Source organism: Plecotus auritus (genome assembly GCF_963455305.1).
Source record: "Plecotus auritus genome assembly, chromosome: 1".
In the NCBI taxonomy this organism is placed as follows: domain Eukaryota; kingdom Metazoa; phylum Chordata; class Mammalia; order Chiroptera; family Vespertilionidae; genus Plecotus; species Plecotus auritus.
This window is the reverse complement of record NC_137770.1, coordinates 23,222,695-23,247,445: the sequence shown is the minus strand read 5'-3', so window position 1 is coordinate 23,247,445 and position 24,751 is coordinate 23,222,695. Positions and strand designations below refer to the sequence as shown.

Sequence of the window (24,751 nt, the reverse complement as noted above, 5' to 3'; positions counted from 1 at the left end):
TATTCTGATCATTGATCAGACAAACATTGGCACTGGACAGGACTTCTGAGATGACATAATTTATTTTTCTTCAGCATTTACCAAGAGGTTTTGATTGCACACTTTGACCCTGAGACCTTTTAACTCTATGTTGGTATAATCAGGCTTAGGCACACACTGAAACATATTTTTATCAAGGGAGGAGCTGTGTATCAATATTCTAAAATGACCCACCAGAACTCTGCTGCTAATTTTATCTATGACCTTGGCTCAGTTTCTTAATCCTGGGTCAGTGGTCTCTATAAAAAACACAAGATATTTTGACCCTGATGCTGTGACCCCTCGGGTATGTTTTGGACCTGCTTTTTTTTTAAAAAAAAAAAAAAGTCAGAAAGAGACTAACGTTAGTAGTAGGAAGAGGTTTTTGAGCTTCAAAAATTGACCTGGAAAAAAAATTAGACCGTCAGGAAAAAAAAATCAACACAAAATGGAACTGAAAGCAGCTAAAAATGTACATGGTAAAATTTGTTATTGACTAAAACATTGAAGGAAGAATCAACCATTTGCAACAAAATTTAAACTGGCAAATGTGATGTGAGAAAATTGGATGTGGTAGGAATAATGACCACGAAAGAATGTTCACAATGGGAGAAGTTATACAGGCAAAATTTTAGAGGCACACAAAAGAACAACTGATTGATGAATCAAATCTTCACTGGAGAGGACACATGGAGAGGAATTGATCTTGTTCAAAAGAATTCCGTAAAATATAAATGAATTGGAAAAATAAGAAGTGGTTTAACTATGCCGAAGAGAAAATGAATTGAAGAATTATGAGCCTCACATTGTTTGCATCTGAAAAATACTCCCTTGATAAAAAAATGTTTCAGTGTGTGCCTAAGCCTGATTATACCAACATAGAGTTAAAAGGTCTCAGGGTCAAAGTGTGCAATCAAAACCTCTTGGTAAATGCTGAAGAAAAATAAATTATGTCATCTCAGAGGTCCTGTCCAGTGCCAATGTTTGTCTGATCAATGATCAGAATAGAAAGTGAATAAAATTATCCAAATACTTACTCCTAGGAGTAGGCCAGCATAGAAACCAGCGCCTGCCTACAATGATGATTCTCAGAGTTTATTTACCTAGAACATACTTAAAGCAACTTTGGAAACTAACATAGGATAACTAGATTTTTATTTTGCCAAGAAAGAATAAAAACCCCAGACTGAAACTTTGTATTACCAGAGCTCCTCTCGTACTTTTCAAAGACTTGCAATTGGGATGATCTTGATGATGTGTCTGCCGCCTCCTAGCCTCCACCCCTCAACACCTCTTCTGAACCTAACAGAATTTCCAGTCATCCTGCTCCCTAAGAAATGGCAGCTGTGGCCGCATATCCAAGCTTCTTGGCTTCTCTCTGCTTCCTAGCCAGGCCCGCCTTAGGCTCTGTGTGCACTGGGCATGATTTACAGACAAGCAGGACCAACAAGGAAAAATCCTCTCTTGTGGAGAATTAGGTCAGTGGCAGAGCTGGGGAGGAGCGGGTTGTTCGCTCATTCTTCAGTTTATAGTTCTTGCCCAAAGCAATTGGGGCAGAGGCCAAGGGTGCTGCTGGGAACAGACATCTGGGATTGGGGCTGGGGGCCTGCAGTGCCCATGCACGCGTTTGTGTGTGGTTGCATAATTTGAGAGCGGTCTGTGTCCCAGGCACTCGGACCACACCCCCCTGCCATCCTCTTAGCATATTTGTCTGGATTACTCTAAGGGGGATATTAGTGTTGTCTAATAACAGCCTCGATTTATTAAAGGGATTTGTGTGATTAATTCTCAAGCAAAGTGCAGCAGATAGATTAGAGCTCTGTCTGTGGGTGGATCTGCACCCCCCATTCCCTCTCCTTTCCAACTGGTTCTGGGGGAAGCTCTCCTCTTTCTTCCTTGTTGTCCTGATTGTTGAAGGCTCTGATGTTTAGGCCCCCCCACGCTGAGGCAGCTGAAACCACTGTAATGCATGAGTGAGTGCCAGGAAGACAGCGAAATCTCCCAGCTCATGCTATTGTTCTTCTGTGGAAGATGCAGAGATGTGGCCACCATTGTACTCTTAGTGCCAGATTCTTCTCCCATACCCATGTCAAGCTCCTGGTGCCCCAACTGTGGCCCAGTGAGAACAGCAGTGAACTGGAATACAGGTGACTGGAATTCTGGTCTCAGCTTCAACACTGTCCAGCTGGGTGGACATGTCAATTCCCATCTTGGGTCTGTTTCTTTCATCTGAGCCTCAAAGGATAACTAATTGTCTGGCTATTTGTGGCCCATCTCCCCATCTACACTTGAAGTTCCAAGAGTGCCAGACGCATGTCTGAAATGTCCATCTGCCATCACCCCGGCAGCCAGCACAGTCCCTCAACATCAGACTGTGTAATGAATATGTGCCAGAGGGATGTAAAATGAAAGGGACGAATCTGTTCGACATCCTAGAACTTTTCCACTTCTAAAATTTCCTCCGTCTCCTCTACTCTGAAACAATCACATAACCCACCTCCCATTTTTATGTTTCTACTGTTGTTGTTTTTTCAATCCTCACCCAAGGATATATTGTGTTATTTATTGATTTTAGATAGAGAGGGGAGAGAGAGAGAGAGAGGCATCGATGTGAGAGAGACATTGATTGGTTGCCTCCTATACATGCCCCAACAGGGGATCGAACCTACAACCTGGGTTATGTGCCCTGACTGGGAATTGAAGCCATAATGTTTTGGTTCTATGGGATGATGCTCTAACCAACTGAGCCACTCAGCCAGGACCTGCTTTTTAACCATAGGACCACAGAAATGATAAGGTAAAAATGGTGATTAATGATAACTCAAAAAGAATGTTTTCAATCCATAAAATGTGGAGTTTCTTCCAGGGGCTCCCTGGCTGCTTGCTTGAACTCTATCATTCCTGGCAGTGGAATGCCTCTCTGCCCGGGTCCCTGAGTTGCCTCTGGAAGGGCCTGTGGAATCCCATTGACCCCTTCAGAATGGGACCAGCAGTAATTAGCAGGCCACATGCCTGGTTCTCAGACTCAAAAGAAGATTCTTTTAGAACCAGGGCAGATACTATACTAATTTCACACCATCACGCACCCTTGTTTACAAAGGGAAGAAATCAACCTTGCCCATTTTCTGAAAATGAAAAAAAGGGAGGGGTATAAGGGAATGCAGAAAAGCTGACGGGACCTTAGTAGTGAGAGAGCCTTCTATTAGGGCTACTTACTTCCTCCTGAGGGTTCCCAAGTCTCTAGAAAACTCTTTTTCTCGGGGTAGGGACTCTTGGCGAAGCATTCATTTGAAAGTCCCCAGCTACCTTGAGCCAATATGTGACTCATGGAAGACACTGCTAATCAATCATTACCCACTCTTCTTTCCAAGCCCATATGCAGGCTCAGACTTTTTCTGAATATATTACTCCAGGATGTCACCCATCAAAGAAAAAGGAACTAATGTGTGCTGAGTGTGGTGCCAGTCAGATCATTAGGCATTTTACATGTATTTGCCTCTTTTGATCTTGACAGGTCTGAAATGGATATGGTCCCCATTTTACAGGTGATGTTTAAGGAACTCAACCAAGGTCACATATAAATAGCAAAATTGGTATTTGAGCTCAAAATTTATGGTCTTTCTGGTGCATGACATGCCTTCCAGGGAGCCCAACAGTCAGGGGTGTCAACTTGACCACTGGCCGTTTTGGGTGATGTGTTCTTATAAGATTTTTCTCCACTTGATTATTGCTGTCCATCCTCTGGGGGCCACTTCACTGTTTCTTCAGCACAGATTTAGAAGCATTCTCTGCCAAGCCCGAGTCCCCCATTAGTGCTAAGTGCAATAAAAGACAACTGTCTACTGCTGCCCTATCATGGTTATGTCCTTTCTTGGTTTATTAGGTGGACTAACTGCACACCCCATAGTTGTTTTGAGTCTCCAGTGCCTAAGTCGGTGTCTGGCATGTAGTAAGTGGTCAATAAATGTTAGTTATTTAAAATTGAACCAGACACAAAGGATCACTGTGGGAACAACAACAACAAAAAAGGTGAGGATACAGACTTATGATAAAAAAGCCTTCCCAGCTGTTCTGAGAACCTTAAAGCCCTCCTCTCTCAAACTGTGCTCCTTGAGAGGTAACTAGGTGTTTTATGGCCAGAGAGGTGTACAATGTTTCAAAAATTTTGGGAAAACTGAATATTTTACAATGGATCTTAGTGTAAGTGAGGCTTTCTGGAGTCTTGCCATAGAGATACTTGATTGCCTTTTTTTAACTCACTGTTTTCTAAATTTATTTGACCACAGAATTTTTTGGGGGAGGGTGACAGCAAGGAACTCCTGTTCACATCTTGATGGACTTCAGTTGTGGATTTGTTGCCTCAGCTTATAATTCTTTCTCTGAAACATGGGCCCTGGGATTCCTCCCAGTAGCAAATGTTGTGGTCATTCTAAAATACTTAATGGCCATCAGTTTTCCACATCAAATATTTGAAATTTGGGTGGTTAGACCAGTGAGGGAAGAAAGAGTAGGGATAGTACTGTAGGAAGGAAAAGGGCTTTGGATTCAGACAAATTGAATTTAAATCCTGGCCACTACTTGTGAGTTGAGTGGACTTGGACTTGGGGATGTTAACTTCCCTGAGCCTTGGCTTCCTTGTCTGTTAAATGAGGATAAGAATAGTCTACATCTGGATTAAATTAGATCATTCATATATATTAGATCATTCACCACCTATATAATAAAAGCCTAGGTGGTGTCATGCCCTTGTGCGACATCATCACAATATGGCCACCACAAGATGGCTGCCACAGGATGGCTGCCCTCATGTTGTCACAAGATGGCTGCCACAAGATGGCCAGCAGGGGAGGGCAGTTGGGGGTGATCAAGCTGTCAGGGGAGGGCAGTTGTTGGTGATCAGGCTGGCAAAGGAAGGCAACTGGGGGTGACCAGGCCTGCAGGGGAGGGCAGTTGGGGGCAACCAGGCCAGCAGGGGAGGGCAGTTGGGTGCGACCAGGCCAGCAGAGGAGGGCAGTTGGGGGAAACCAGGCCAACAGGGGAGAGCAGTTGGGGGCCATCAGGCCAGCAGGGGAGGGCAGTTGGGAGCCATCAGGCTGGCAGGGGAGGACAGTTGGGGATGATCAGGCCTGCAGGGGAGCAGTTAGGCATCAATCAGGCCAGCAGGGGAGCAGTTGGGGGGCGATCAGGCTGGCAGGAAGAAGTGGTTAGGGCCAATCAAGCAGGCAAGCAGGCGAGCAGTTACCACAGGATCGGGCCTAAACCGGAAGTTGGACATCCCCCAAGGGGTCCCAGATTGGAGAGGGTGCAGGCTGGGCTGAGGGACACTCCCTCAGTGCACAAATTTTGTGCACCGGGCCTCTAGTGTGTGTGTGTGTGTGTGTGTGTGTGTGTGTGTGTGTGTATATATGATGGAGGTCTTCAATAAAGAGCAGATTGTAATAAAAAACGATCCCTGCACTTGTCTTCTGAGTCATACTTTTGCATATTTTAGTTCCTTATAACCCTTACATTAGTCCTACAAGGTATACAGATTGTCCCCCTGTTACAGATGGGGAAGTAAGGGCTCAGAGAGATTAGTTAACATGTCCAAGATCAAATACATAGTGTATGGAAGAGCCAGGACCTTTTCCCAAGTCTTCCTGACTCCAGAGCCCTGTGCTATCTGCAGGGGACAGGGCGATTAAAGATGTCTGCATCTAGTCTGTTTCTGCAACATGAAAATTGCCCTTCCTGTGCTGTATTCCTCTCTTTCCTACTAGGTGTTGGGGCAGCCTATCATTTACGTTAGTTTCTCGCTTGATTTCCTGGTATTCTCTGAGCTGCAGGGATACACCTCTCTTCCTGGTGGGTAATGCTTATTTAGGGAGGTCGGCATCCATTTCTTTACCTAGGAAAATGGCATTTGTATCCTGACCCCTGGCCATGTCCAACTGCTATGAAGACCTTTCTAAAGCCCTCATCCTGTTGGGTAGGACCCTATTATAGGTGCTGACCTCCTGACCTAAGGCTGGGAAGTATTATTGAGCTAGAGATGCCTTTTGTTTGCAAGGCTTAAGCAGCTCAGTAGAAGCTCAACTTGGCACTTTCAGTTTATAAGGGATGTGTCAACAAGCCAGCAGAGACACTAGTATTAACCGTTTCAGTGAGTTTTTATTGAATGTTTACTCTGTGCCTGGTGTTGTGCTAGGCACTTTATATAGATCATCTCATTTGATCTTAGCAGTGAAATAAATTAGGTACAGTCAGTTCTGCTATGATGCCTGTTTTGAAAATGCAAATGTGTTCCCATGCGATTGATCTATCAGGGAACTATTTGAGCATAATAATTTCGCTTTTGGTTATGCATGATTTCATCCGTGAGAAACGCTAGGTGAAGGCAGGCGCTGTGGCCAGCTGAACCGAGCTGTGTAGGAATACACAAGATGCATGCACCTGGACATGTGCCAGCTGCTTCAGTCACCGGATGTGCTCTGAGCCACACCCACCCAATTTTAGATGACCCTCCTCTCACTAATTCATAACAACTCACAAGCTTCCCACTCTAACAAGTCTTCAGGTCTTTTTCAAGCACTGTACTTATTGTAGTATTTGCTTGTTTCTTAACCATGTAACACATATAATATGGGTTCCTATCTTTTGTTTTTAGTTAATTCTTATGGGACAGTAATGTATACCAATTCATAGGGTTGTTGTAAGGATAGAATGAGTTAGTACATAGAAAGCATTGAACAGTATGCACTCAACTACTGGTATCATTTCCATTTTACAAGTATGAAACTATGAAATTTTGAACTTGTAGCTTGCTGTTCTTCTATCCTACCACTAACTTGCATCAGTTTGCTAAGGGACACAGTACTATATCAGAGCACACACAGTTGTCGCTCTTAAAGACATGAACAGCCAAAATCGGTTTGGCTCAGTGGATAGAGCGTCAGCCTGCGAACTGAAAGGTCCCAGGTTCGATTCCGGTCAAGGGCACGTAACTTGGTTGCAGGCACATCCCCAGTGGGAGGTGTGCAGGAGGCAGCTGATCGATGTTTCTCTCTCATCGATGTTTCTGACTCTATCCCTCTTCCTTCCTCTCTATAAAAAATCAATAAAATATATTAAAAAAAAAAAGACATGAACATAGGGCCTGGCCGGTATTGTCCAGTGGTTAGAGTGTCTGCCAGATTCTCAGGCTCGATTCCCGTCAAGGGCACATACCTTGGTTTGCAGGTTCCCCTCCTTGATTAGGGAGCATGCAGGAGGCAACCAGCCTCCCTCACACTGATGTTTCTCTCTTTCCTCCAAACTCCTTCCTTCCACTATCTCTAAAATCAATGGGAAAAATATACAACAAAAAAAGACGGGAGCATAGGGAAAATTAAGAATGATAAGAGTGTAAGTTATTTTCACTACTGATGATGTTTTGGGGTTCTGGGCCCCAACCCCATCTTTCCTATAAGCCCTGTGGTTTTTACTGTGTGATTTTGCAGAGTGCAGTGATTTTTCGGAATGCATAGGGGTTCTAAACACCTTGTTAGTGGAACTGACTCTACTACCATTATTCCCATGCAGCTGAAGAAAGTGAAGCTATGAAATTTGACTAAAACATTTTTAATGACAAGTGGCAAAGCCAAGATTCAAACCCAGGTTGCCTTAGCCCCATGTCTGTGCCCAAACCCTCCAAACATAAAAAAAAAGAAAAAAGAAAAATGCCCAGCCGGCATGGCTCAGTGGTTGACCTATGAACCAGGAGGACAAAGTTTAATTCCAGGTCAGGGCACATGCCTGGGTTGTGGGCTAGATCCCCAGTGTGGGGGAGCGGGTGTGCAGAGGCAGCCAATCAATAATTCTCCTCTCTCATCATTGATATTTCTCTCTCTCTCTTTCTCTGCCTTCCCCTCAAAATCAATAAAAATATATATGTAAAAAAATAAAAATAAAAAGTGCTACCTGCACAGATATGATTTTATCTGTAACGGGGACTGCCTCTTCCTCCAACTGACAGTCGAGTTCTGGTTCCTCGAGGGATTATTCTAATCCCTAATTTGCAGCTTGATGGGTACCTGTCCTGGTTTGAGACAATTTATTTTATTCTAAAATATAGCTTGACCCTTATCTGATGTGCTCCTCTGAGTATGAGAGGTATTAATAATGATAGACCCTCCAGGGTTAGGTTCCTGGTCTGTAAAATGGGATGAAGAGCGTTCCTACCTGTTAGGGTTGTGGTGAGAGTTAAATAAATGTATGTAAAGCCCTCAATACAAGGCCCAGCACTAGTACTGCATGTACCATAGAGCCCCTCGGGTATTCCGGCAGAGCAGTGACCAGGTCCACAGTGCCATCCTTGTTCCCTCCTGCCTCTCATCCTACTTCTCTCCCTGCTGCTGCCTTCCCGAGCTGGCTGGCACCTGACAGCAGCTACCCCGCCTTTCCAGCTTCGATCTGGAGTTATTAGCATCAAAGAACAAAAGCAAACAGCACTGGGGCTTGTGGGGCTCAGTCTTCTACAAAGGCAGATAAATGGGCTCTGTGTCGGGGATGAAGCTAACACCACCTGGCCTTTTGTGGAGAGACAACTCTGCCTGTGTTTGAAGAGCTCAGACACAGCCGGAAAGAGCCCCGAACGCAGGAAACCCAGCCCCTTCACTGCTGGAAGTTTGCTTTAGCTCCCAACTAAAAAGATCGTTTCTGTATTTGTTCCTGAAGGAAAGGGAAGAACCCTGTGCTCATTCTCCCCAGGGATAAGAAAGGCTAGGCCGCTGGGGAGATGCAGGCTTTGCCTTTTATTTCTTTTTCTCTCCGAATGTTGTAGGGAGGTGTAATCCTCAGTGGCAGTCCTGGGCTGATACTGTGGACCTGCGGCAAGAATATACATGGGGGCAGCCTCCCTTCTCCCCACTTCCAGCACCACGAAGGCTCACATTTGTGCAGATACCCAGCCTGCAGAAGTCCACAGCTCCTGCAGACAGCCTCTCCTTGGCCATTTCTTGACACGAGTACAAACAGCAGCAGGTTGGGCTGTGTTTGAGAGAATGGACCCAGGGAAGAGGCCCAAGTCTATGTGAATTGGGGCAATTTGGGCAAAGAGTTCTGAATTCCAGAGTGTCCTCTACAAAGGGTCATGGCAGGTGTTGCTGGCTCTCGGTGGGAACATCCATTTGGCCCTGTGGCCTCCTCTGTTCCTGGGATGGGAGGTGGCTGTAGAAGGACCAGGAACAGGCTTGGGTAAAGCAGAGAGCCCAGGGCAGGGGCTCCACTGACCCATGCCTATGGTCATATTGCATTTGACCCCTTCCCTCTGACCTGGGCTGTGCCTTTTTCTCACTTGTGGGAAATGCCCAATATTTTAACCCCTAATTTTCAGCTTAATGAGTACCTCTCCTGGTTTGAGACAATTTCTTTTAATCCAAAATAGAGCTTTACCCTAATCTAAGTAGAAGAGGTATTAATAACGATAGAGCCCCCAGGTCTTAGTTTCCTTGTCTATAAAATGGGATGAAAAGCATACTGATCTGTTAGGGTTGTGGTGAGAGTTAAGTAAGATGTATATAAAGCCCTCAGTTTAGGGCCCAGCACACAGCGAATGCCCAATAAATGCGAGCTTTGTTACAACCAGTATAGCTTTGTGCCAGGGACAGATAGACGTTATCCCATTTTATCCCCACATTCACCCTCAGTGTGTGATGCTGGACACAGTAATTGGCCCAGCAATAGACATGTGACCTAAGCCAACCAAGGAGAGCCTTCCCAGGAAATTTTGCTAAAATTATCAGGAAATAGGCTGCTCTCTTTTCTCTAGAGATACCCCATTCCATCTTTGTTTCCACATGGAGTCAACCCACATGGATAAGGAGGCTGACAGCGAAGAAAACAGGGTTTCTCAGTGTAGTCGGGGGATGAAGCTAGATGGGATGGGGTGGGGGGGGGCGGGGTCCAATCCCAGCTCTGCCCCTCTGCCCAGAGGCACGTGCCTTACTTCCCTGAGCCTTGATTTTCTCATGTGTAGATGGAGATACTACTAGAATCCTTCCCAGTGAATTCTATCAATTGAGATGATCTAGTCACCATTCGATACATATTGCTGAGCACCTGTTATAGGAGAGACCCTGCTTAAACTCTGGGCATACAGTGTTTAATGAAACAGACAATACTTCTTTTCTCAGGAAGCTTGAGTTTTCATGGGGGATACAAGCAATAAAAACATAAACCCCACATATAATGTCAAATAGTAATTAGTGCCAAGACAAAAGGAAAGGCAGGGTCAGAAAAGGAGGTTGAAGAAGGCCTTACTGAGGAAGTAGTATCTGAGCTGATACCTGAAGAAAGTGAAGAACAGTCTTACATATGCCTGACAAAGACTGTTAGTCAGGAAAACAGCAAATGCACAGGCTCTAGGCAGGCCCTGCTCCATTAGTGTTAGTTGCTTCTACTGTCGTGACAGGAGGGCTGAGGACTGGCTCACATAACTGGGCATCTTTCCTCTCCCATCCTCCTAGCTTTGGCATTTACACTGACCTTGGGAGATAGCGGGTGCTAAAAAAAAATACTAGGGGGAAAAAATTCCTGATGAGAACAAATCTGGCCCAGTCTGCAGCCGCCTCTGTTAGGAATTCCATGCTCAAACCAGGGGCCGGGGAGCAACCCAGGAGAGGAAGGATTTGAAAACTGCTGCTACCCTTCACTTACTCTCTTTGCCTTTACAACCAGTGAAGAAGTAAATTAGGGCATTCCTACCTCAGTACCCCACGGACACTTAATGCATCTTCAACAACAACTTTAGCCACAAGTGCATATGATCAGCATTTTATAGTTCAAAGGAAACAATTTCCTGCAGTTTGGGGGGATTTTGGGGTGGGAGTGGGGGTTGGACTGGGGGGAGAACCTTCCACCTGCTGCTGTTGCAGTTGCAGATTATAGCTTAGCCTCGGGAGCCTTCCCATGTCACCCTTCATTTGGACTAAATCATCTCAAGAGGTAGGAGTCCGAGATTTCTCCACTTGCTGCTTCCACAGCTCCCTATTCCCCTGAAGGAGCTTTGGGGAGCATGGGGTGGCTGCTTCCTATAGGCAAGGCCCAGCCAAACCTTCTGGGACCCCACCTGGTGAACTCTGCCTTGGTTCTGACCTATTTTCTAGGAGAGAAAATAGAATATAGATTTAAATGTAGTGGCGCTCTGGAAAACCACAGGCCCAGCAGTGTGAGAAAATAAAACAGCAGGAGGGAGCTGGGGAGGCTGGCAGGGCTGAGGATGCCACCTCCCCTGGATCAATCACATATGGTTGTCAACTGCCTCTTGCTCTGCAACTTGCCCCCACTTTTTAATCTATTTAAAAATTGATATGCATATATCTATATCTGTATCTATGTATCTGTGTATCTATGTATCTATATCTATATCTATATCTATATCTATATCTATATCTATATCTATATCTATATCATCTATATCTATCTATCTATATCATCTGTCTCCCTATCTCTCTCTCTCTGTCTTTCTCTCTCTCTTTCTCTCATCTATCTATCTACTTAGAGTTTTCCTCTATCCAGTTTTGGGGTTTTGGGGCCCAATGCTGTTCCCCCATACACAGACCCCAGGTTGTATATCAATATCAACCATAGACAGAGGGCGCTCTGGGGATGATTGCCTTGGAAATGGAAGGCCTCAAGGTGTGGAGTCAGAACAACCACAGCTACATCCTAGGGCAGGCTTCCTTGCTGTGTGAGCATCTGAAGGGTTATTGTCATTGTTGTTTTAATACTCTTGTTCTCCCCTATAGGAAGGTAATCAAATTACCAGTCAACATTGACTGAGGGCTTTTCATATGCTAGGTAGTGTTCTAAACCCTTACAACAACCTTAAGGTAGGAACTATTATCACACCCAGTTTATGGATAAGGGAACTGAAACCCAGAGAGGTTAGGTAACTGGCATAAAGTCATATAGCCTGAATCCTGGCAATCCAGCCCTGAATTCCCATGACCTAGTCTGAGTCACATGCCTACCCTTGGAGCTAAGGTGGGGATGGGGGTCATCTCTACCAAGCCATATGGGTTAAGGGTAGTAAAGGTTGTTCCCCAGAAGAAAACAGGGGCTTTCTATAAAAAGAAGGGGAAAAGGATGCTGGTCAGATAATATAGCCAATGGATACTGGTGAAGTTCTGATCCTTACCCTCTCTCTGCCCATCCTCCTCCCCATTCCACTCCTAACTTTGTAATTTCATTCTGTTGATCAGAATTGAATGCAGAGATTCAGGTAACTCACTGCTTCTTGGGCCAGGGGTGTCTGTGTTTCTCAAACTGGACATAATGCTCAGAACTGCCTCTAGGATGGTGCCACAGCCAGGAGCTGGGTTTGGACTCTGGCCCCCTATTAAAGGGGGTTTTCTTGGTGACCTTATTGGCCCTCTTTGGCAAGAAGAGATGCTGTTTTTTTTTTTTTTGCACAAGATTAGAACTGGCCCAAATTAAGGTTTGATTTGAGGAAGGAATTTGTTTTGTCTCTTGCTTCTGCTCATCCAGAACCTGTTAACTCCCCTTTGCCCCCCTCTCTCCCTGAGGAAAGTGAGGGAGGAGAGACCACCCAGGGGCTGGGAGGGCTGGAATAGAGGTCTTCACTTACAAGTAGAAGATTTGAACCCACATTTTTGTGTTCACCAAAGTAAATACAGCTTAATTCCTGTGGTCTCCTGATATTTCCAGGGAGCCATCTGGTCAACATTTTTGGTAATTCTGTCTGTGTTAATTCAAAATGATAATAATCAGAGAAACTAACATTTATGCAGTGTTTGCCTTGTACTGAGTTAAGTGCTTTACAAGTATTTAATCTTATTTAATTCTCATAACAATGCCATGAGGGAGGCTCTGCTATCTTCCCATTTTATAGCTGAGGAAAAGGACGCAGAGAGAGTTCAATGTCTGGCCCAAGGCCATCTAAGCATGTGGGGATTTGAACTGAGACCTGTTTGTCTCCACAATGCCCAAATAGACAATTTAGTATTACAAGAACTTTGGAGTTCTAAGGTATCCTGTTTCCCTTGGGTCTTGGTGCCCCCAAAGAGCATGTTTCTATAAACATTGGTGTTGATCTCCCACCACTGAACTCAAACACATGCAGATGGTTTGATAGCCTGTTTAATGAAGGGGTATCTTAAGGACTGCTATTGTAGGCAATCTATCAGGCATAGTTAATGGCCCTGCTTAGTTATTTACACAGAATGTTTTCTCTTCCCACCTCTTCTATTTTGCCTCTTTTCTTCCTCCCTGCTGCCTTTCCACCCCTAAATCTAACAACTCACCAGAAATCCTGAAAGGGGGTGTGGCTGAGGAATGATCCAGAGCTCTCTAGAAGTCTCTTGGGGCAGATACAGCTTCTAGGAATACAGGGTGTGGGCTGGAGGAATGCTCAGCTGTTGCTATGGAGATGCCCCTCCCAGATGCTGAGACACAGCTCTGTCAGGTCAGAGCCTGGATTTTTCTGGGGCAAGAACCCTAAGGAACTTGCTGGAACTTTACACATCTGATGGCAGCAAATTAGAGGCACAGAGGATAACTCATGACCCACTCATGGGGTAGCCAGGAGGCAATCACTCAGCTACCTTATGGTTTCAGGGTGCTCATTGAGCTTGCAAACTGAATTTGGGTTCCATATGACCTTGAGGGACTTAAGTTTCAGTGAAATGAAAGTTGAACTGGGTGGGATTCAAGAGATATAGGTTCTTTTCTAGGCTCTGTCCTTGAACTAGTTGGGTAACCTTGGGCAAGTCTCTCAACCTCTTTCATCCTCCATCTTAACAAAAAAGAATTAAAATAGGTAATGTCTATGGATATCCCACACCCACCATTCAATGATTTTAAGTGAGTCACCTGGGAATGCCCGGATGGCCAGTAGTTTCCTGAAGCAGCCCCCAGTTCCTTCTCCGTGGCTGTCGTGTATCCTCAAGGTCGGGGCCCAGGGGTTTTAACAATGCTTTGGGCTGCTTTTAGTTTGGCTTCTTTGGCATGATTCTGTTTTACATTTGAGAGTAGAAGGAGGAGGAGATTGTATTCATGGAGATTATCAGAATGAACTGTTTTTAATTTTTGAAAGTTCATTGGCTTAATTCAAATATCACCCTTCCCAGGGCTGGATGTCTATTTGCAGATATCAAAAGTGATTTCAAATGGCAATTCTTGTCATTAATGATGGGGTGAAAGCCAGGAGAAAAATTAAAGGGGGAGGCAGAATTTTAATTTGTCTGGCAAATGATCTACTCAACACACAATCTTTTGCACATACACAGCTGTCTGTGATGAAGAATGGTCATCAGGGATGCTGGGGAGGGAATTATGAATGTTTTCTGGTCTTGTATCCTTTAGTCCTCTGTGATGAACAATGCTGCAACTTGTTCTTAATTCTTATGCATCTTTTCCTTGTTCCTCAAGGGAGTGATTTATTACTATTTTTTTTTTTTATCTCTACTGGGAAACTTCGCTTGACTTCATGTCCAGTGTTCTGTAACTGGAGGGATGGAGGATTTGCTTGGATATTGGTATGCAGAAATAAACCAGAATATTTTAACTGATATTCTTGCAGGATTCCAGTCTGCTTGGCTCTTTGGAGCCCTATCTGATTCCAGGATGTTGTGCTTCCGGACAGATATGAAGCTCACCTCTCTTGCTACATGCACAGTGAAAAGGGAGCCTGGCCCCTCAGCTTGCATGGGTGGATTTTGGGTGAAGGTAGAACTAAGTACTCAGAAGTTGAGCACCTTTGGGGTCTTGCATGAACTTGATAGTCATGCAAGGGCACATTGCATTGTGTGTGTGTGTGCTTCTAACACTCTTCTTCCTTTTTTTTCTCCTTTGTCTCTTCTCCCTTTCCCTCTTGTTGAAAATGCTGCCACAGATGTCAGTCAAGGTCCAGGTGAGTCTCTGTGTCTGCACAGCTGCCGTGCACATCCCCCTCTGCCAGATTGTGCATGTTTGACCCTGAGTGAGACCCTTTCCTAGGGATGCTAAGCAGAACTGAAGTCTAAATACATTGCATTTTTATTGATTTAGAGTTAGAAGAAATGCCTTGAATCGTTGGATTTATATTGGTTTTGAAACCAAAGGAATGTGGTTCCCATGCTTATGCTATCATTTACTTCTGATTAATATTTCTGGATGAATCAAAGAAGTGGAAAGTGGGCATTTATTGAAAATATTTTAAAAAGATGTTCTTAAGATATGTATTCTTCAATTTAATGAACATTTTGCTTTGTCCTCCATAAATCTATTTATCTTCTTTGGCTTCATGTGATTGACAGTTGAAGATAGCACATACTCAGCATGGAAAATATGATGTGGGTGTAAAGAAGGTTTCTTTCTTTTTATTCTAACTAATGGATTTTCTACAATGAAATTAGCAATTTTTTTCCTTGGTTATGCAACTAATACATGCTCACTGTAAAAAAAAAACAACAAACACACTAGATTTTTTTTTTTGTCAATGAACTATTGGAGGAACCATCCTTATGATAATTATGCATTTCTCTTTTTAAATGCATAATCAGCCAGTGTCCTAATTTTAAGCCTTGTGTGTGTAGACTACATCTATATGTACACAGACATACACAGAACAGACTCATATGAGAAGATACAACCATTTATAGATAAGAAGTGTTAAATGATTTAGACTGGTTTGGAGATGATTCTAAACTGGCTATTACTTTGAGTTAAGAGAAATAACCCTACCAAACGAGAAGGGAGTATCATATATATATATATATATATATATATATATATATATATATTTAGATAATTCCACATATGTTTTTTTGTTCTGTCCTTTCAACATTTAATTCTTATGATATCAATACAAGATAGGTATTGTTACATCCATTTAAAGGTGAGGGAAATTTAGGACCCAACAGGTTAAGCAGGTTGCCCGAGGTCATAGGGCTCATCACTTGTAGCAATGGGATTTGAACTTAGGACTTTCCGACTCCAAAGCCCATACACCCTCCATTGGAACACACTGGGTCACGTCACTGAAAACTCTCAGCGATTGAAGATCTGGTAAGTATTTCCTAATGGGTCTATTTATTTTTGCTTAGAGGTAGTGTGACATTTTTATTATTAGCAGACCTCTTTCCAAATAAAGTTATCCTTAATTATTTTTGAGTATCTAAAATAATCAGCCACACTTAGGAAGAGTTTCTTATCATTAACCTGTATGAGATATTATGCAACATAGGAGAATAGTACAGTTATCCCTAGCTAGTACACAGGGTTTTCCCATCTCTTATCTTCTGTCTACTCTCCACCCCTTTGAAAATAATAGTTTGAACCAAAGCACAAAACAGCATTTTCCAGGAAGATACCATTAAATTCTCCCTTTCTGTTTGATAATATTTTAGTTAATCTCTCACTCAGCAAATGTTTATTGAGAACCTGCTGTATACCAGGCACTCTTCCTAGTATTAGGGACAAAAGAGTGAACAAAGAGAAGGCTCCCTGTCCTCATGGATCTTTTATTCTAGATGGGGACAGACAATGAAATAAATTATATATAGAGAAAGTTGTGCACATGAGAAATACAGAGTTTATTCTTATATTATTACTAGTGACCTGGTGCATGAAATTCGTGCACATTAAAAGGGGATTAATTAGAGGAAATAATTTAATATTGCTATTTGCCCTTTCTCTATAATAGAAATGTAAGAGATGAAAGAAAATTAGTAAAATGTATGTGAAAACCTTCCTCCTGTCAGAGTCTGGGGCACACCAGGGGACCCAGAGTCAAGTCCCTGCCCACCCACATGGACCTCAAAATTGCGTGAGACTCAGACCTGGCTGCCCCTCCCCCCCCCCGCCCATTGGGCTAGATCCAGACCTGGCCAGTCCCACCCTTGTCAAGCCCTGCCAGGCAGGGGCTGTAGCTTCAGGTCCCCTGGCCTGGCACCAGGATGGGGGGGCATGGCCTGAGGTCCCCCAGCCCAGACCGGGGTGGGGGGAATGCTTTGAGGTCCTCCATCAAGCCCAGCCAGGTGGGGGACACGGCCTGAGATCCCCTGTCAAGCCCTGCTGGGTCGGGGGCATGGCCTGAGGTCCCCCCTCAAGCCCCACCAGGCAGGGAGGCACAGCCTCAGCTCCCCTGGCGCAGCACCGGGAGGGGGGCACAGCCTCAGGTCCCCTGTCAAGCCCCACTGAGCAGGGGTGCGACCTGAGTTCCCGGACCTAGCACTGGGGGTGCACTTTGAGGTCCGCCCTCAAGCCCTGCTGGGTGGGGGGCATGACCTGAGGTCCCCTGTCAAGCCCCACTGGGCAGGGGGTGTGATCTGAGGTCCTCTGGCCTGGTGCTGGGGCAGGGGGAGCAGCCTGAGGTCCCCTAGCCCAGCACCAGTATGAGAAGCGCACCTTGAGGTCCCCTGTCAAGCCCTGCCTGGTGGGGGGCGCGGCCTGAGGTCCTCTGTCAAGCCCTACCAGGTGGGGGGTGCGGCCTGAGGTCCCCTGTTGATCCCCACAGGGGCGGGGAGGGGCGGGGGAGGACATAGCCTCAGGTCCCTGCTGATTGCTCGTTAAGGCTCCCTATGGGAACTTGGCCTCAGCTATGGGTGCAGCCATCTTTGTGATGGAGTGATGGTCAATTAGCATATTCCCTCTTTATTAGATAGGATTTGTTAATTATTGTATTATTTTCTATAACAACAACTGTGAATCTACTTTTCCTGACCCTATATGTATATATACACACACACACACAGATACATATTATGTATAGTTTGGCTATATCACATATATATTGTATCAGGTGGTGGGTGATAAGTGCTGTGGGGAAGCAGGTAAACATGAAGTTGCTCATTTACGGAGGGTGGTCAGAGGCCTCTCTGCTAAGATGATGTTTTCTGGGATATGGCAAGGAGATGAGGGAGTAAGGCCAACACTTCAAGTGTTGTTTGTAAAAGTGCCACTTGCCTTAATGCCTTCTCTTCCTGGTTCCCAGCAGAGATGCAGCCCAGGGTCCCCACATAGACTTGTGGGGGTTGACATCCAGCCTGCATTCCTCTTGCCAAGCCTGTGCCCGTGGGGCTGCCTCTGACCAAGGGGCACCTTTTTCTAATTCTCACAAAGGCACTGTATTGGTTGTGGGTGAAACAGCCTGGTGGATGAAATGCTGTGGACCCATGGGTTCCCCTCAGTCTCTTCAAAGGGGCAGAGGTCAGTGGTGAGCCTGCCTTAGATAACAGCATCTATAATTAACACCTTTTCAATTTCATGGCCATTATCTCATTTTATTTTCCTAACCACCCTCTGAGGTATGTCACCTGTGCTCTGTTTTTCTGCCGAGGAGGCCAAGAGGTTCAGTGATGTGCTGATGTCACTGAGCTACTGAGCAGCAAGCCAAGAGGGGATTCCAGTCTAATTCTAAGTCACACTCTTCCTTCTGCCCTTGAGGTGTCAAGAGCTGACTATCAATCCTGCCACCCACTGACCTCTTGCTTTTTTGTTGTTTCTGAGCCTGAAGCAAATCTTGAGTTCAGAGCCTTCCTTTGTGGCCCTGGATGTGGCAGGAGGCAGCCTGAGCTGCTCTGTACTGGTTGAGGTTAGGGGGCAGCCTCCCACCTCTCCTGGAGCCAGCAGCGCTGTGGCTCTGAAACAAGAAGCCCTCAGTGACGCTCTGCTGTTTTCTTCTTCACCTAGGAAGACAGATTTGGGATTTTATGAGCTAATGTAACTGTTTACCCAGGGGCCACTGGAAGACTATAAGGGGGTGATTGATTAATTTTACATGTTGAAGAGATTGGTTAGAGGTAACGCTACTGTAAAACACAATCAGAGATGGGGCCTGGCAGGCAACACTTTTCCCAAGGTCTAGGAGGTGGGCTGGGGACTTGGAGAGAGAATCCTGGACACCCAGGAGAAAAAGGGCAGGCGATATGTCACTGGACTTCCGTGTGGGAAAATCCACAGCCCCTCCTTCCAGCCTCTGGGAAGGAGGTGTGGAATCACGAAGTAGCAACAGGCATTTGTGGTGTGCTGACCTGCAGTTCTAGAGGGGCACCCAGCTTTGCCGTCTCCCACACATCCTCTGATTTGACCTTTCATATTCACCCCTCTGGGCAGATATTGCCATCCTCTCTACAGGTGAGGAAAGGAGCCTCAAAGAGGGTCAGTAACTGCTCACTGTCGTCAGCTGCTGGTACAAGACCACGACCTCAGGCTGGTCTGCTTCCAGAGCCTGTGCTCTTTCTCTTCGAAACCCTGGCATTTCCAGGGCAGAGCTGTGGGCGCCTCTTACCCACGTTTGCATTCCCAGCTCCTCTCATGGTACATACCACATAGTAGGACCTCAGAAGTGTTGGTTGGGCAGAAAGTATGGCTGCAAGCACCAGGAGCATTGTCAGTCCTTAGTGTCACAAGGCATGTTGGGCTCAGAGGGTGGCCTGTCCAAGGAGTGCCACTTTCTGACTTCTCAGCGGAGGAAACTGAGGCCTGGGGAGGGGAAGAGACATCTCCAAGGCCATGGCATCCATTTGTGGCCTGGAAGGGTCTACTCTCTGGCCCTCATCCCACACTTCTGGCCCATTGGGACTTGTCATTGGTCTTCCTGGGCTGCCTGTGGGGCTGGAGGGGACAGTCCCAGCCCTACTGTGCTGTGCCCTGCCCTCAGGCCTCTCCTCTCTTCCCACAGGGGAGAGGAAGCTGTTGGAGGTAGGGATGGGGGTTTGATGAGAGGAGGCAATTTGGAGGCAAGGAACAGTGCAGGTGCCTGGGGCTATGAGACCCCTTTCCCACCCCCCAGCTTCTCTCCAGATGGGAGGAGCTGTTTATGATGCCCCTATGACAGCCTCTCCTCAGAAGGGATGATTTCTCAGGCCCTGCCTGCTGATTAGAGCTGGAATTTAAATGAATAACTGTGACCTTGTGGAAGTGCCCTAGTTATTCAGAGGCCCGATGAGGAAATAGGCCTCTTGCTTCAGTCCATCAGAGCCCGGCAAGCAAGGGAGGAGGGACTCTTGTCTGCCAGGGCCCAGAGGAGGTCTGCGCTGCTGAGAGCCGCGACTGCCTTTGCTCCAGCCTCCCTCTGCCTGCTCTTGATCTCTGCCCCCTTCAGTTTAAGTGGTCTCAGGCTGTCCTTGGAGAAGGGACCTAATTGTTTGTCCACACCCCTGCCCTGTCTCCAGGGGGCCACTCAGTCCAGCCTGAGGGATACTTCTAAACCCAAAGTCTGGACATAGCATCTCACTTGTCTGGCTTGTGTTTATGGGCACAAAGGGTTTGCCCTGGACACTTGCTGCTCAGAGGTGACCTACCCACCAAGCAGCATCAACTCACCCAGGAGCTTGTTAGAACAGCAGAATCTCAGGCCTCACCAAGACAGACCCCCAGGGGATGCACATTAATGGTTAAGACACACTGACCGAAATTCCCAGCACCTCCTCCACTCTGGAGCCAACAGGGCTGTGTGTACTGAGGAAGGTGCAGTCCACCTTGCTAAAGCCCAATTCCTGGTTTTGCTAGGCACAACACTTTCTGGGTTGATGGGATGTAGGATGGAGAAAGAGGTTAGGGAAGGGAAAGGGAATGATCATTTATTGACCACTTAGTCTGCGCCAGTCACTGTCCAGGCCTTTTCCAAATACAAGTTTAGGTAGTGAGAGGCAAGATAGCTTAGGATAGGGCAGGTCCCACAAGTTGGACTCCCAGGCCAAGTCCAGCCCGCTAACTCATTTCTCATGGCTCAGTAAGGGGTGTGGGCTGTAGAGAAATCCACACTGCTGTGCACCACTGGATTGGAAAGGGGCCTTGGGCTGGGCTCAGCTTCCAGCCAATTTCCAGGCTGGGGCCTGGGAAAACCCCCTGGGCTCCCATAGCAGTTCTTGAAGAGGAAATGTGTGTAAAGAGCTGCTCCCAGCCTGCCTCCAGCTTTGGCTAACTCAAGAAAGCAGATAGCTGGGCCTTGGCAACTTTTTCTAGGGTCTTCTAAAATCTCCTGCTTTACTGTCTTGGCAAGGCAGACTCACTGGGATGCTGCTTATGATTCCATTCTGTTTCCCAGTTCCAGAGGGAAGGGTCAGAGATGGAACTGGAGAAAAAAATCATTAGAGTTATCCTATAATCTCAGTGGGATAGTACTGACCCATCCTGACCCTGTCAAATGTGTGGGGACTATATCTGTTGCTCCAATGCTGAGGGGGCATTGGTGGAATTTAGTAGGAAGGGTCAATGAATGCTAAGTATGCTAGAATGTGGGTGAGGGTCTCATTTAAAGATGTGTTGCTCAAAATGTCACTGGTGAGACCTAAGAGAAACCGTTCTAGACCCATTTTTCCCTTGCACAGGAGGGGAAACAGGCCATGGAACTTCCATATAACTCAGCTAAATCACACAGCTTATTTATGGCCACCACGGAGCCCCTCCCCATCTATAGACCTGCCTAGGGAGGTCTGGAAAGGATTTGGGATGAGCTAGTCAGTTTGTGGGGCTAGGCCTCAGGAGGAGTGAAGGGATGGAATACAATTGAGAGCTAAGGACAGTGGGTGCCCTTGTGGGGACTCTAACCATGGTGGGAGGTATCTGAGGATGCCTGGCATGGAAGCTGCTAGTGCTGGTGTTGACAAGAGAAGTGGGGTGAGGTGGAGAGAGGGCCTAGATTTACAGTCTCCTAATAATGACAGCAAGAACTACAAGCTCGAAAAGCCCTTCCCATGTGCCATGAACTGTGCTAAATGCTTTCCATATGGCCGAAACCGGTTTGGCTCAGTGGATAGAGCGTCGGCCTGCGGACTGAAGGGTCCCGGGTTCGATTCCGGTCGAGGGCATGTACCTTAGTTGCGGGCACATCCCCAGTGGGAGGTGTGCAGGAGGCAGCTGATCGATGTTTCTCTCTCATCGATGTTTCTGGCTTTCTATCCCTCTCCTTTCCTCTCTGTAAAATATCAATAAAATATATTTAAAAAAAAAAAATAAATGCTTTCCATATGTGGCTTCTGGTGATTATCATGGTGATGCTGAGAAGGTAGTTTACAAGTTGGAGGCAGATATTTTACAGGAAAGAGGCACAGGAAAGTTAACTTGCTCAGAATCCCACAGCAAATAAGAGAGAGAGAGAGATGGGATTTAAATCCAGGGTTTAGATTATTGAGAGCATTGTTTTTGCAAACTCTAGTAAGCAGCCAGATCACCTGGAGGGCTAATGAATGAGATCCCACCTGGAGGGCTAATGAATGAGATCCCAGGGGATTCCAATATGACCAAAGTTGGAGAACCACTGTTTTAAAGAAAAGTGAGCCTAAAGGTGAAAGGACGGGAAAGTTTCAGCCTTGACCATTATTTTATACCCTACCTACATTAAGGGAGTTTGGGATGAATGATCTCTTTGTCTGGGCTCCCAAGTCACCTGAGGGCATGGGGCTGGTAGAGCCATCATCATAATACACTATAGTCAAATATATATTATCCCCCACATGCTCCTCATTGGCCACTGTGAGCTGTTGAAGGACAGGGAGTGTCTTATTTTTTGACAACTTTTCTATGCCTACATCCCCACCACCTGCCATATTATATGTGCTCATGAAGCTTTGTTGTTAGAATCAGCATTTCAGGAATGGAAAGGACCCAAAAGGTTGTCAAGGCTCTCTGTGTTCCTAATTTCTGACTCTCTCCTATAAGAGTTTATTTAGACTTGGCTTGAACCCCTTTAGTGATGAGCAACACGTTACTCCTTTAGCCATTCCGTTCCATTCTAACAGCACTGAGTATTCACAAGTTCTTCATTATTCTGAGTCACTATAGCTTTCACCACCTGTATTGCTTCCAGCCCTTGGAGACACAGAATAGATCTAATTACACTCCCAGTGTTTGAAGACAGGGCTTTTGTCTTTAAGGATTTTCTTTTCTAAAGCTTAAAGCATCTCCAGTTTCTTCAGGCATTCTATACAAAGGTTTTAGTTTTTTATAACCCAGGTCATTGTTCTCTAAAAATGACCTTTTTGGGGGCATTATTTCCAAAGAATGATGCCCACATCACATATGGTATTGTGGATATGTCCCAACCAGTTCATTACAGAGTGGTTTCATTACTTCCTTTTCTAGACTCCCTACATCTATTAATGATGACAGCAAGCACCTTAGCTTTTTTTTTTTTTAAATGAGTATAGTATTAAGTTGAACTGCTGCTAAGCTATCCTCTACCCTCCCTGCACTGTGTAATCAATGGCTTATTTGACTTAAACTTGGGATCATTCTTTGATTTTGTTCAATTCATCCCTGGATTTTTAAAATCCAGTATGCCATGATCTATTAGGGTATAGTTCTTTCATCTAGCACATCAGGTGTTTCTTTCTGCTTCATGTCATTAGTGATTGAAGAGCTATTTTAGAGAAGTTCATGACAAGTCACAGATCAAAGACTTCTTCTTCTTTGGGAAGATTTTTCTAAAAGTCATAATTGCTGATACTTTAACCCTTTGAGTAACAAGCATGACTGCCTTCATCTCTCTTCTGTTTATGCTATTCCCATGTGAGAAAACCCTCCTCCCCCTCTAAAGAGGTGGAATAGATTGGGAAGATGCTGCCAACATTCTTTCCTCTTCCCTGTGGTTATGCCACACAGAAGCTGTTGGTGATTCATGGGTGACACTGGAAGAAATACTTTCTGTTCAGTCCACCACCCCCCCCCCCCCCGGCTGTCAGAGCAAAGTTGAACATTCTACAAAGGGCTTAGCGGTGAGGATGAAACATGGTGGCATTATGGAAGGGCAAACCTAGAGGCTGGACCTGGGTAGCACCTGTCTTGGAGAATTAGCAACAGGATCTTTTCTGGAAACCACCATCATCATCATCATTTCAAATATTCAATTCAACCCCAGTACTGTGCAAGGCTCGTAGAAAAACCAAAATCACATATGTAGACAGGTGATCTTCCCGAGTGTGAGCTCACAATTGACATTAGGTGATTCATTGAAGTTTTCTTTAGTGCCTACCTTTTTATGGGTGGTATTAGTTTGAACCGTCTAAAATGCTCATTTTGTAGTTAAAAACTAGCCAAATATCAGATGTTTCATATAGCTATTTGACCTCATTGGAGAGCATCATACTTCGTAGAAGCATAGAGTCTTTGAGTTGGATTGGATTTTTGGTAGTTATCTTCCAAAACCCCACTCTGAATCTCTTCTGTGGACCCACTATTCTTGCAGAATGTGCTTGCTCTTTTGTCTTGCAGGTGCAATTTCTAAAATGCTTGATGGCAGCTCTCATGTCCGTATCTAGCTCCCTCTTATTTGGTCTGTGTGTAGCACTTCCTTCAGTCATTCAGCATGTGACCTGTTTTGGAGCCCTTACCATTCTGATTATTCTTTGGACCCACCTCACCTGGTTCATGCCCCTCCTAATACATTGCACCATTATCTGAACCAAAACCCTAGGTTTAGTACAGTCAGTGCTGAGAAGAGAAGGAACTGTTGACTTCTTTTTATTTGGGGGGACTTGAGGGTGTTTTGCTTAAGTGCTGGAGTTTACATTTGTCCCTTAAATTAAATTTCACTTTTGCCCCATTCACATCCTTTTGGACTCTGATTCTGATATCTAACAAATTAACTATTCCCCTCAGCTTTAGTTTATCACAACAAGACAGCATGCCATGAGTTTTCTCAGGCAAGTCATTGATCAAAATGTTGAACAAGCTCAGGCTCTTCTGCAAGCTACTGGCGAACCTCTGGTAGAATAAGGAGACCAAAGTCCACAATGAAGGTTGGGGAATTGCCTGGGAAGGGCTGGTCTGA

At 45.4% G+C, this 24,751-nt stretch overlaps 1 protein-coding gene across 16 annotated transcripts in view; it reads left to right on the top strand.

The window, feature by feature from the left end:
• NRXN3 (neurexin 3) overlaps positions 1-24,751 on the top strand; it is a 1,534,305-nt gene that overhangs the window by 84,507 nt on the left and 1,425,047 nt on the right. For all 16 annotated transcript variants that reach the window (XR_013959175.1, XR_013959176.1, XM_080644122.1 and 13 more), the window contains exon 3: positions 14,891-14,908. Coding sequence is in view for 14 of the 16 variants with exons in the window: in XM_080644122.1 (XP_080500248.1) it covers positions 14,891-14,908 (18 nt within the window). In the remaining 2 variants the exon portion in view is untranslated. The remainder of the gene's footprint in view (positions 1-14,890; positions 14,909-24,751) is intronic.